The 14,216-nt window shown below is 44.7% G+C and overlaps 1 protein-coding gene across 8 annotated transcripts in view; it reads left to right on the plus strand.

The window, feature by feature from the left end:
* Nucleotides 1–3,671, plus strand: part of MAPK15 (mitogen-activated protein kinase 15) — a 57,310-nt gene extending 53,639 nt beyond the window's left edge. For 5 of the 8 annotated variants that reach the window (XM_037891678.2, XM_043538867.1, XM_043538861.1 and 2 more), the window contains exons 12-15: nucleotides 205–270; nucleotides 1,030–1,184; nucleotides 2,180–2,341; nucleotides 2,761–3,671. In XM_037891678.2, the coding sequence (XP_037747606.1) occupies nucleotides 205–270; nucleotides 1,030–1,184; nucleotides 2,180–2,341; nucleotides 2,761–2,985 (608 nt within the window). In that variant the 3' untranslated portion in view covers nucleotides 2,986–3,671. The remainder of the gene's footprint in view (nucleotides 1–204; nucleotides 271–1,029; nucleotides 1,185–2,179; nucleotides 2,342–2,760) is intronic. The other 3 variants (XM_043538865.1, XM_037891680.2, XM_043538864.1) reach the window with 1 other exon arrangement.
* The last annotated feature ends 10,545 nt before the right edge of the window (nucleotides 3,672–14,216 follow it).

Consider the following 14,216-nt stretch of genomic DNA (forward strand, 5'->3'; position numbering starts at 1 on the left):
GAGGTTCTTTGAGATGGTTGTCATTGTGGGTGCTCCACTACCCTCCCTCTACTTCAGAATTTTCATGTTAGAGACTCTGCAGTAGAGAAGGAACTGAGAGAAAGTTGGTTGCAAAGTGGTATGTAACCACCAGAAGTGGCGTGAGATGGGGACAGCACATGTGCAACCCAACTAGGCACTGATACTGAAAATCTCCGATTACAGGCGCAGGCTCACCTAAAGGGGAGCACCCACAGGAACAACAATCTCGAAGAACTTCAGTTACTGAAGGTGAGTAACCTTCTCTTTCCCATGCAACCCCTTTCTTGATTCCTTGGTTTCTCTCTCTGTATTCACTCACTTTGTCTCTACCTGTTTGCTTCTTCACTATTCTTGTTCTGGCTCTGTGTGTTCCTTTTTCTTCCCATCCCTTTGTTTCTTCCACCTTTGCTCTTTCCCTCCCTGTAGGAGAGAAGGTATGAGATGCACCTCTTCCACCTCCCTCCCCCACTTACTATCTTCTCTTCTGTTTCTCTATGAGGTTCTTTTTCTTTGTCCATTTCATCCTTTCTAACCTTGCTCTAACTTTACCATCTGTGTTTCATCCTTCTCACTTTAATTCTCCCTCCTTTCTATGTATCACATTGTGACTGGGGTCCTAGTGCGGAGCTAAGTATGGTCACTCAATTAGGGTGCACTGCAAAAAAATGGAGCAGACAAACCCCAAAAATTATACATGACAAAGCTGGTGGATATTCCAATACTCAGATTTACCATTTACCAAGCTAGCATAAAACAGCTTCTTTATTACCTTACTGGTTACTCAATTAGTTTACAATTCATTTAAATGATAGGATGTTCTTTTGACCTCTGAATTACCAGAATGTAGCATAGACAGGGACTGTTGATTGCATTGTCAACCCTACTCATACATATGTAAATACACAAAACACAAACATTATCTCCCCACATGTCTTGAGGGTTATTTATTTTGCAGGATGTTTAACCCTTTTTAGCCATGCATCACACACGTGTTCTTTCTTCCTGCAGATAGCCTGGGTTCTGTTGTAATGGCCAGGAACCATTCAGCACTGCTCCCTCAGCATCAGAGAGCATCCTCCATCAATAGGAAACTTGGGAGACAGATCACATGGGTGAATATGAGTGCTCAGCCACCTGCAACAAGCATACAGAATCCCTATAATGTGAGTAGCATCACACAAAACCAGTCTTACTGTTTGCAGAGATCTAAGTTGCTGTGGGGGGAAATGAGTTTTTACTTGCCTTCCACTCTGGTGCCACTTCCAAGGGGAAGTCAAGTTGGTCTGTGAGTTGCTCAGTTAGAAAGGCTGAAAGGCTTCTTGTGACTGAGGTAAGTGCTGCAAGACATATGGAGAGTCTTTCATCTGAGAGAGTTCCCACAGTCTGCACAGTGTGGGTAATAATCCCAGTGTGCCCACACAGAAGATTGATGTTTCCTTTGCCAGGGACACTGAAGAGAAGGCTGGCTATAGAGTTTTTGCTAGCATGAGTAAGAACTGGATGCCCCACAAAGGATTTTTCATCGCTAAGATCCAATGTTTTTACATCAGATTTTGAAGCAGTGACTAATAGTGACATCACAAGAATTAGATGTGAAGTAACAGCAGTTCTTCTAGTGTCCATGAGCGTATTCCTCTTGAGGAGGAGGAGAATAGTCATTGTTTCACACCTTTAGAAGGCAGCTTTGTGATTTTCCGTCCTTTTGTGCATGTAGAGTCCTGTTGGTGACTAAAATGATCTGCCAGAAGGTCAGCAGAAACATCACCTCTGCCTGTGAATTAGATACCAAGTGCTAGTTAACACGATGTATTTTTGGAGCATGTAAATGTCCAACACCTGTGCATGTGCTCATTGTCAAAGCTAGGAGAGAGTTCGAACAGAAGCAACCGTTTCTGAAGGGTTAACCCCTGCATATTCCCTTGCACTGGTACAGAAAGGGTTATCCATCCTGAGAAAAATGTAAATGGAGGTGATCACCCCAGATGTAAAAACCACAGATGTACTCTCTTAATAAATCCTGCCTGGCAAGAAATTCCACTTGTTCCGTGATGGTAGCAAGAGAAGAGCTTTTTCTTCAGAATACTGATCCTCCTCTCCCAGCCCCAGGGGCTGCCAGACACTGCTGCTCAGCCCTGTCACTGATATCTTTCTCCTTCAGGATCAGAAAGTGCCAGAAGGTCCTGACTCTCAAGGTCAGTCTGTATCCAACCTGAGATCATTTTCACTATCCAGTCAGGCACAGAAAGCTGCTATCCACAGTCACCTGACCAGGAAGGACTCTCCCATGATGGTTGTGGTGACAGCAGCCAGTACCAGATTAGTAAGTATGGGCATTTTCCTTTCCCCATTTCAAGTGACTGATTGGAGCTGCACAGAGTATCTACAGCTGTATGCCTTTCCCGTCAAACTCTTTTCTGGGAAGAGAAAAGAGTTTGATGGGAAAGGGATACAGCTGTAGATACTGTCTCTTCATATCTTGTGTCTGATCCCCATTGTCTTCTCTCTCTCGGGGTGCAGGCTGAGCCCACATCTCCTTTACAACCTTCTCTCCTTCACCTTCTGGACAGTCCTGCCCTATGCCCCTTCTCCTTCACGCTCTGGGATTTGCCCTACTCCTTCTTCTCTGCATAGCCAGGATCTGTCCCACTCCCCAGACCATTCCATTTCCACACCCCTTGTTTCTGTATGAGGAGTTGATTTAGGGTGCCTGAGCTGTTTTGACTTTTCTTTCTCACACAGAATCCAAGGAACCCACAGTTTCCCAGCAGGGATGCTCACCCTCTTCTGAAGTCAAGTAAAAAGATGTTCCAGGTCACAGCAAATATGGGAGCTGCTGGAGATCCCAAGGCATCGATGGGCAGTTACTCCCAGTCCTATGGGACCATCTGTAAATCTGCACTCCAGAATCTTCCAATATCAAATTCCTGCCAACAGGCACCAGCATTGAATATGCACCAGCACTGACCAAATGGAGTACAGCCCAATCCACGCAGCGACAGGCCCTGTAGGGAACAAACAGCTGGTGTACAACCCCACTCCCAGACATTTGGCAGGACCCCAAATGCTAGAGAAGTACTGCCTGCACTCACCATATGGGGCACAGTGCCACTTTCTCCGAGCAAGATAGCAAGAATGGTCTGGCATTCTGATCCATTTAACTTCAAGCCTGTGCAAAGACACAAGGTAGGCAGGGGATGCAGCACCATTTGTTTCCATACAATGCTGTAGGCACAGTTTATCTTTACATACTTTTCCGCATATTCAGTATCACTGATAGCTACAGAAATCTGCTTTATTCTGCTGCTGGCTTGTGTTGTTAGATATATCCAGGCTGATTTGTCCATTTCTATTGGCCTCAATCGGTTTGTGTTCACTGAATCCAAACTTTGGAGAGGAGCAGGTAACTAAGACTAGATCATTCTCTGAAGCCCAGGAAGACTAAATTTACCATGGATATCTTGAACTCCCTTCTCTTTATGTTCCCAGTAGTTCCCATATCCTTTTGGGGTACAAAATCAGTTAACATTCTCTCATTCCAATAAAGTAGTTCCCTTTCTTTTATGTATTTTTCTCCAGTGTATTTAATACTATAACTACCGTGTGTTGATATACTCTTGTATGTATTGTAATAATAAACTGCTTATATTTCACTGAGGGAAGTACCTTCTTTTCACAGCATGTTGTCCGCTATGTAAGATAGTGAAAGAGAGAATCATTAGGGAAGTGCTTCTTTGTCTAATGGCCTGACACTGATTATACATTCACTTGTCTCTCCCAGAATTCAGCACTCCATGAGATGCCTTTGCTGAATCATAAAGTTGTTATGGAACAACAGTTGCCCTATCATAGTTAAGGCTAAAGCTAACTTCCCACTTTAACAGCGGTCTTTCCAACGCATTCCCCTCTCAACTTCCCCCAAAAGAAGCCACTGTCCCTGAAGTTTCACAAACCACATCTCATTGCAGGGTAGTGTTTTTCCAATCAGAAAAACAATATTCAAATTATTGTGTTTTAAATATATTCCTGTTACCAACTCTGAAAATTTTCCAAGCTCTTGTTAGCCCATCGTATCTCCAGCTTTGTCTATAAATTCAAAATATAGTTTATTTATCTGGCTTTTCTCAGAAGTGACTTATTGTTTCTGGGGGAATTACAGTGATACGTAGTTTAAGGAGCTGGTGATGGGGTGTACATATCCCACACTAAGGTAGAAAAGGAATGGGTTAACTAAGGACTTAAGTTAGGGTTATAAAGAGAAGATAAAAGATGGCTGGGGAGGGCCTCAAGAGGGAAAGGAAATGCTGACTGATGCTCTGCCTGCAGCTCAAGGCAGGCTTTGCACAGTTACATTGGGGCTGCCTCTTACCAAAGCCCATGGCCTCCTGCAGCCCTCTAATCACTCCTGGCTCACCAGGGGCGCCATTTCAGATTTTGGGGGCTGGGGGGAAACTTTAACCATGTTCCAGAGACTACTTAAGCGCCTGAAAACTAGGGATTTTGTTTGGTTGGGTTTTTTTTGGGGGGGGGGCGGGGGGGGAGGAGGGGTTTGCAGGTAACTTGAGAATTAGCTGACAGGAGCTCAGTATCCAATTCCTATATAAAGAAAAAAAATACATACAATTAAAACCATATTTTAAATTTATATGTAAATTTAGAACAATCAGGAGATAATACAGCAAGATATTCCCAATCCCAAGCCTTGAGGTATCAGTTCTAGAACTTTAACAGAGATATCAGAAACACAAGTTTGATACTTTGTACACTATCTTCAGTAAAGTGAAATAAAATCTGCTTACTTTCTCTAGCAGATGCATTCTATGTTACTGCCATTATCTACTCTATTTTAGTCAATTGTTTTTCACTCCACTAAAAATGTATTTGCTTAATTTTAATATATGTGATGGGGGAGTGTGAGAGACAGCACGCTGTCACTTTAAGCACAGCACTCACTAGTCTGAAGGCTTGTTCAGACAGCAGCAGCTGCTAGCAGCTCCCACTCCTGACCTAGAAGCAGCAGCAGACTCCTGTTCCCCCACCCCAGTTCAGCAGAGACTGGGTACACAGGCTGGGGGGGAGGGGGGACACCCTGACAGCCCTCCTCTCCCGCACTGCACAGTAGACAGGAGGTTCCCAGGACCAGCTTGGCCGGAGGCAGCTCCGAAGCAGAGGGCAATAGCTGCAGACAGCAGCAGAGCGGAAAGGAGGAATACCCTGCTTCAGAGGCACCCCACCCTTTGAACAGCACTCCTGGGAAGTCGCCCAGCCTGCCCACCCCTAAGCTTGGCCCTGTTTTCTTTCCCTTTAGATATTGGAATATTTTACTGGGAATAAATTCCCTGCTTTTGATAGTGCTTCCAGTAATGTTAAAATATGTTCAAATCTTTTTTTGGTGGAAAAGAAAAATAGGTGTAGTTCAAAGGCCCTTTGAAAGAAAGAGAGAGCTTCTACAGTCATATGTACTTCTTTGGGTGTCCCTGAGGACTGTAACCAGGATGCCCTTTGCATGGTAACAGCCATGGCCCTGGAACGGGCTGCTGTGTCAGAGGAGTACGGGCTGGTTGGAGTAAAGTTCTGGCTACCAATTGTTCCTCTGAAATGACAGATTTTAAGTCAACTCTTATTTCCTGGGGGGGCTTTTCATTGAAGGGTGATACTCTGCCACAGATCAGGTAGTCATATTTAGCGAGAAGATAAGAATGGCCATACTGGGTCAGACCAAAGGTCTATCTATCCCAGTATTCTGTCTTCTGACAGTGACCAATGCCAGGTGCCCCAGAGGGAATGAACAGAACAGGTAATCAAGTCATCCATCCCGTGTCGCCCATTCCCAGCTTCTGGCAAACAGAGGCTAGGGACACCATCCCTGTCCATCCTGGCTAATAGCCATTGATGGACCTATCCGTCATGAACTTAATAGTTCTTTTATGAACCCTGTTATAGTCCTGGCCTTCACAACATCCTCTGGCAAGGAGTTCCACAGGTTGACTGTGTGTTGTGTGAAAAAATACGTCCTTTGGTTTGTTTTAAACCTGCTGCCTATTCATTTCATTGGGTGACCCCTAGTTCTTGTGTTATGAGAAGGAGTAAATAACACTTCCTTATTTACTTTCTCCACACCAGTCATAATTTTAATAGACCTCTATCATATCCCACCTTAGTCGTCTCTTTTCCAAGCTGAAAAGGCCCAGTCTTACTAATATTTCCCCATATGGCAGCCGTTCCATACCCCTAATAATTTTTGTTGCCCTTTTCTGAACCTTTTCCAATATATCTTTTTTGAGATGGGGCAACCACATCTGCACACAGTATTTGAGATGTGGGTGTACCATGGATTTATATAGAGGCAATATGATATTTTCTGTCTTATTATCTATTCCTTTCTTAATGATTCCTAACATTCTGTTCACTTTTTTGGCTGCCCCTGCACATTGAGTGGATGTTTTCAGAGAACTATCCACAATGACTCCAAGATCTCTTTCTTCAGTAGTAACAGCGGATTTAGATCCCATCATTTTATATGTATAGATGGGTGTAATAGAGCCTGACTCACCCAGCAGCACCTCCTGTTGGTTGTCCTTGGGAATTGCTCATCAGCCTCTGGAGCACCCTCTGCCATCTGGTGATCCACCTTACTGCCAGCCCCAGTCCCTCCCAGGACCCAGTGCCTCCTCCCACAGGGGTGCTGTCCCCTGGCAGTAAATCCCAACAATCCCTGAGGGTCTCCCCTCCCTGGGGAACCCCCACCTCACCTCAGTCTTGGCTACTGCCAGTCACGCTTAGCCCTGCTCCCCGGGGCAGACTGCAGTGTATCAGCCACTCATCACAGGCGAGGGGGTTTGGACCCTCTGCCTCTGTCTACCTGTGGGCTGCCCCCTTGCAACCCCAGTACCTAATAGGCCCTAATCTACACCTCGCAGCCTTGGGGGTTCCAAGCCGGAGCTCCCCTGCTCCCAAGGCCTTTCCCCCTCTGCCCTGCCCCAAGCTAGGTATTCCCTCAGGTCCCCACAGCCAGGCCCTTCCCTCTCTGAACACAGAGAGAGACTAGCTAAGCTTCAGCCTAGCAGCTGCTTTATAGGCCCAGCTGTGGCCTGATTGGGGCATGGCCCAGCTGCGGCCATTTCCCCAATCAGCCTAGCTTCTCTTGCCCTCAGCCCTGGCTCTCTCCCAGGGCTGGCTTTTAAGCCCCACAGGGCAAGAGCGGGTAACCACCCCGCTACATTGGGATTATGCTTTCCAATGTGCATTACTTTGCATTTATCAACATTGAATTTCATCTGCCATTTTGTTGCCCAGTCATCCAGTTTTGAGAGATACTTTTGTAGCTCTTTGCAGTCTGCCTGGGACTTAACTATCTTGAGTAGTTTTGTATCATCTGCAAATGTTGCCACCTCACTGTTTACCCCTTTTTCCAGATCATTTATGAATATGTTGAATAGGCCTGGTCTCAGTACAGATCCCTGGGGGACACCACTATTTACCACTCTCCATTCTGAAAACTGACCATTTATTCCTACCCTTTGTTTCCTGTCTTTTAACCAGTTACCAATCCATGAGAGGACCTTCCCTCTTATCCCATGACAGCTTACTTTGCTTAAGAGCCTTTGGTGAGGGACCTTGTCAAAGGCCTTCTGAAAATCTAAGTACACTATATCCACTGGATCCCCCCTGTCCACATACTTGTTGACCTCCCTCAAAGAATTCTAGTAGATTGGTGAGGCATGATTTCCCTTAACAAAAACCATGTTGACTTTTCCCTAACAAATTGTGTTCATCTATGTGTCTGGCAATTTTGTTCTTTACTATAGTTTCAACCAGTTTGCCTGGTACTGAAGTCAGGCTTACTGACGTGTAATTGCCGGGATCACCTCTGGAGCCTTTTTTAAAAATTGGCGTCACATTAGCTATCCTCCACTCATCTGGCACAGAAGCTGATTTAAATGATAGGTTACAGACTACAGTTAGTAGTTCTGCAGTTTCACATTTAAGTTCCTTCAGAACTCTTGGGTGAATACCATCTGGTCATGGTGACTTATTACTGTTTAGTTTGTCAATTTGTTCCAAAACCTCCTCTAATGACAACCTCATTCTGGGACAGTGCCTCAGATTTGTCACCTAAAAAGAATGGTTCAGGTTTGGGAATCTCGCTCACATCCTCAGCCATGAAGACCGATGCAAAGAATTCATTTAGTTTCTCCGCAATGGCCTTATCATCCTTGAGTGCTCCTTTAGCATCTCAATCGTCCAGTGGCCCCACGGGTTGTTTAGCAGACTTCTCGCTTCTGATGTACTTAAAAGGAATTTTGCTATTTGCTATTTTGAGTCTTTAGTTGTTCTTCAAATTCTTTTTTGGCCTTCCTAATTATATTTTTACACTTTATTTGCCAGCGTTTAGGCTCCTTTCTGTTTTCCTCACTAGGATTTAACTTCCATTTTCTAAAGGATGCCTTTTTGCCTCTCACTGCTTCTTTTACTTTGTTGTTGAGCCACGGTGGCACATTTTTGGTTCTCTTACTATGTTTTTTAATTTGGGGTATATATGTAAGTTGAGCCTCTATTATGGTATCTTTAAACATTTTCCATGAAGCTTGCAGGGATTTCACTTTTTGCGCTGTACCTTTTAATTTCTGTTTCACAAACTTCCTCGTTTTTATGTAGTCCCCCTTTCTGAATTTAAATGCTATGGTGTTGGGCTGCTGTGGTGTTTCCACCGCCACAAGGATGTTAAATTTAATTTTATTATGGTCACTATTACCAAGCGGTCCAGCTATATTCACCTCTTGGACCAGATCCTGTGCTCCACTTGGGACTAAATCAAGAATTGCCTCTCCTCTTGTGGGTTCCAGGGCTAGCTACTCCAAGAAGCAGTCATTTAAGGTGTCAAGAAACTTTATCTCTGCATCCTGTCCTGTGGTGACATGTACCCAGTAAATATGGGGATAGCTGAAATCCCCCATTATTATTGAGTTTTTTATTTTAATAGCCTATCTAATCTCCCTGAGCATTTCACAGGTGGTCGGTAATATATCCCTACTGCTACATTCTTATTATTAGAGCATGGAATTACCATCCATAGAGATTCTATGGTACAGTTTAGTTTGTTTAAGATTTTTACTTCATTTGATTAGGGGGCTGGAGCACATGACTTGTGAAGAGAGGCTGAGGGAACTGGCATTATTTAGTCTGCAGAAGAGAAGAATGAGGGGGGATTTGATAGCTGCTTTCAACTACCTGAAAGGGGGTTCCAAAGAAGATGGATCTAGACTGTTTTCAGTGGTACCAGATGACAGAACAAGGAGTAATGGTCTCAAGTTGCCATAGGGGAGGTTTAGGTTGGATATTAGGAAAAACGTTTTCACTGAGAGGGTGGTGAAGCACTGGAATGGGTTACCTAAGGAGGTGGTGGAATCTCCTTCCTTAGAGGTTTTTAAGGTCAGGCTTGACAAAGCCCTGGCTGGGATGATTTAGTTGGGGATTGGTCCTGCTCTGAGGAGGGGGTTGGACTAGCTGACCTCCTGAGGTGCCTTCCAACCCTGATACTCCATGATTCTATGCTTTCTTTCACATACAGTGTCACTCCCCCACCAGCATGACCTGTTCTGTCCTTCCAATACATTTTGTACCCTGGTATTATTGTGTCCCATTGATTATCCTCATTTCACCAAGTTTCTGTGATGCCTATTATATCAATATCCTCATTTAATACCAGGCAGTCTAGTTCACCCATCTTATTATTTAGCCTTCTAGCATTGGCATATAAGCACTTTAAAAACTTGTCACTTTTTAGCTGTCTGCCATTATATGATATAATTGAATGGGACTTTTTTTCATTTGACTGTTTTTCATCAGATCCTACCTGTTGCTGGCACAGAGTGCCTGAGGCAAGCAACAGCAGGTGTTCGTTGTCCAGTGTGCGTCACCCAATAATCACAACGGGGTGGAGAAGTAGAAAAGTTTATTTGGAATTCCAAAGAAAGGTACAGGGAGAGAAATCTCAAATCCTGCACACCAGAGCAGGTCATTACACACACTTTTATATTCTTTAATGCTACTGCACTACACATCAGCCAATAAAAGCTTTGCACATATACTTTGCCTTCCTTATATGGGTTACAACAATGTTTATTTCCTGCAACCTCTAACATGCATTCCTAGCAACTTAAACAACCAGCACATCCCGCCTGGCCTTGAAGCTGTCTCCTCCTGTTATCTTAACTTGGCGTCAGCAGACCCTACACTATGGAACATTATCTGCGGCTGCAACATTATTTTAAAAGAAAAAGAGCTTATTCAGGCCAGCCAGGCCTAAGTTCCATTAAGGGGGGGGTTTGAAAGGAAGCCCCTGAGCCTAGAGCAGGGAGACTTCCTCGACCCTCATGGTATTCCATCCCATTGACTTAACTAGTGGCCATGCCCTGGGGCCCCAACATACCTGTATTTTATCTTCCATCCTCTCATCCTTACTAGGACATAGAGAATCTCCATTAATAGATCCTCCCCTAAGGGATGTCTCTGTCCAAACCACATGCTCCTCCGCACCTGTCGGCTTTCCCCCAGCCCTTAGTTTAAAAACTGCTCAACGTCCTTTTTAATTTTAAATGCCCGCAATGTGGTTCCGTTTTGGTTTACGTGGAGCCCATCCTTCCTGTATAGGCGCCTCCTTTCCCAAAAGTTTCCCCAGTTCCTAATAAATCTAAACCCCTCCTCCCTATACCATTATCTTATCCAGGCATTGAGACTCTGCAGCTCTGCCTAACTGTCCCCTCACGTGGAACTGGAAGCATCTCAGAGAATGCTACCATGGAGGTCCTGAACTTCAATCTCTTACCTAGCAGCCTAAACTTGGCCTCCAGGACCTCTCTCCTATCCTTCCCTATGTCACTGGTACCTACATATACCACGACCACCGGCTCCTCCCCAGCACTACACATAAGTCTATCTAGATGTCTCGAGAGATCCACAACCTTCGCACCAGGCAAGCAAGTCACCATGCGGTTCTCCCAGTCATCGCAAACCCAGTTATCTATGTTTCTAATGATCAAATCGCCCATTACTAATACCTGTCTCTTCCTAACAACTGGAGTTCCCTCCACTGGAGAGGTATTCTCAGGGTGAGAGGATACCACATCATCTGGAAGGAGGGTCCCAACTATGGGATCATTTCCCCCCATCCACAAGGCTTGTCACCCTGTCAAAGGACCCCTCCTATGTACCTCTCTGCCTCCCTTAGCTCCTCCAGTTCAGCCACTCTGGTCTCCAAAGCCCGTACATGGTCTCTTGAGGGCCAGGAGCTCCTTGCACCGAATACACACATATGCCACCTGCCCATAGGGCAGGTAATCATACATGCTGCATTGGGTGCAATAAACTGGATAGACCCTACTCTGTTGCTGGACTTCTGCTTGCATTATCTTTTTACTCCTGAAGCTTGTACCTTTGTTGTTGTGTTGTTTTCATCAGGTTTTCTTAAGTTTAAAGAAGTTTAAGGAATGTTAAGTGTATCTAGCCCCCCACACACACACTCCCCCTGTAAACTCCCTCACAAAACTCCCGTTAGCCTCTCCTGTTCACTCCCTTCCCACCAAACCTTTTGTGTGGGTTGTTAATTGGTATTTAATAAAAACATACTCTCTGAAAGATAACCAACCTTTATTTGTCTCCTACACATGTTGATTGCTGCTGGAATTAATTCAAAGTGGCAGTTTGATCATTTGCTGAGTACAAATCACGGTCAGTAACCATTAAAATTTTCATGCAAGGCAGCCAGTTAACAAAGCATGGCAGACTGCTGGACAGAAAGACACATTACTGGAGCTCATTCTCAAAATGGTGCTTCAAAGCCTCCCCGATTCAAATAGCCCCCCATTGTGCCCCTCTAGTAGCCCTGGTATCTGGCTGCTCAAAATCAGCTGCCAGGCAATCCTCTTCCATGCTCTACCCCAGGGGAAACTTTTCACCCTTAGCATTGCAAATGTTATGGAGTGCAGAGCAGGCTGCTATGACCATGGGAATATTTTCCTCATTTAGGTCTAACTTGCCATAAAGGTAGTGCCAATGTGCTTTTAATCTGCCAAAGGCACATTCTACACCTGCTCAGCCTGTTGTTGACGTGCTCCTTGCTACTGTCCAGGTTTGTCATGTGAGGCTTCATGAGCCATGGCAATAAAGCGTACGCTGGGTCTCCAAGGATCACAGAGCATTTCAACATCCCCCACTGGAATCTTCTGATCTGGAAAGAAAGTCCCTGCTTGCAGCTTTCTGTACAGGCTAATGTTCCTGAAGATGCGTGCATTGTGCACCTTCCCGGATCACCCTGTGTTGATGTGAGTGAAACTGCCATGGTGCTCCACAAGCGCCTGCAATACCAAAAAGAAATACCCCTTTCTATTGATGTACTCCATCGCAAGATGGTCCAGGGCCAAAATTGGGATATGTGTGCCATCTATCGCCCTGCCTCAGTTAGGGAATCCGATTGCCACAAAGCCATCCACTACTTCACGCACATTTCTAAAAGTCACAGTCCTTCATAGCAGGATATGATTAATGGCTCTGCACAGTTGCGTTAACACAGACCCAGCAGTGGACTTCCCAACACCAAACTGATTCACAACTGACCAGTAGCAGTTTGGAGTTGCTAGCTTCCATACAGTGATCGCCACACACTTCTCCACTGAGAGGGCAGCTCATTTTGGTGTCCTTTTGCTGCAGTGCTAGGGTGAGTGCCACATAGAGTTCCAGGAAGGTGGCTTTCCGCATCCAAAAGTCCTGCAGCCACCGCTCATTATCCCAGACCCACATAACGATGCAATCCCCGCACTCAGTGCTTGTTTCCCAAGTCCAAAAGCAATGGTATACCTTGTGCAGCTGCTCTGTTAATACCAAAAGTAATCTGGTGTTGTTTCTTTCCATGGCACACAGCAGGGCAGGCACCTCTGATTCCTTTTCAGATTGGGTGCTCATGATATACTGCATGACCAGCCGTAATGTGTTCATAACAGTGACCACAAAAGTAGAGAGCAGTGCAGGATCCGTCCTTTCAGACAGCGATGGTGAGCACACATAAACAGGAGTAGTTGAAAAATGCCGCAAAATGCAATTAGAAGCCTGTGGAATGATGGGACAGGAAAAAATGCATCATGGGACATTGAGCCTACACCCATGATGCACTGTGATCCATTCCGCCTTCCCACAACTTCTAGCTGCAGAAGGTGGCAAGTAGCACAGTAGGATAGCGATCCACAGTGAACTGCTCTTTCTGTCAATGCTAGAACACCAACTGTGGACATGCTCTGCGACAGAAGAAACCTTGTGTGAACATGCACAAGTGACGTAATTATACCAGTTTTTGATCGTCGGTGTAACTTGCATCAACAAAACTCTGTAGCGTAGACAAGGCCTTAGAGTGTCACAGCTAAATACAAAGTGGAGTGGATTGTTTAGCATAAGGAATTACCATGTAAGAGACCATTCAAGGTGAAGTGGACGGTTAACACCTCTGCAGGCATAGGACAATGGAGGGTTAGTAGGTTATAGATTGTTGTAATGAACTATAAATTCAGTGTCTTTATTGAGTCCATGATTTTTAGTGTCTAACAAAGTTATGAATTTAAGCTCCCAGGTTTGTCTTTTGAAGGTGTTGCGCAGGTTTCCTTTGAGGACGCAGACTGAGAGGTCAGATATAGAGGGATCATTTTGTGAAGTCTTCTTTCCTGGGTGATATGGTGTTTTTGTCTTTTATCGTTTGAGAGCATAGTAGCATATTAGCATACTGCGCACCAACTGTCCATGTGGACCCTGTTGCCACACCCTAAAAGTTCCCTGGTGCACTTTGGATCTTCTCAACTTTGAAATCGGAGTAACTCAAAGTCCTCTAGGGAATTTTTGATGCATGGCAGCAGGGTCCACACAGATTGTGTGCGGTTTGCTAGTCCTCTCCAAATTTATACCCCAGGTTGCTGCACACTAACTGTTCATCTGGACCAGTGGTTCTTAACCTTTACTGTGGCCTGCACCCCTTTGGTTCTCAAAATATGTTCTCACACCCCTATCAAAAATCAAAATATGTTCTCGCACCCCTTATCAAAAATCTTTGAAGTAGGTCAGTTCTTTAAACCTAGATATATTTTTTGTTTGTATATTACAGTAATTGTTAAAAAATGTATAATGTACTTATGTGCATGTGCTTAATTTGTGTTTTC

Source organism: Chelonia mydas, chromosome 2 (genome assembly GCF_015237465.2).
Source record: "Chelonia mydas isolate rCheMyd1 chromosome 2, rCheMyd1.pri.v2, whole genome shotgun sequence".
NCBI lineage: Eukaryota > Metazoa > Chordata > Testudines > Cheloniidae > Chelonia > Chelonia mydas.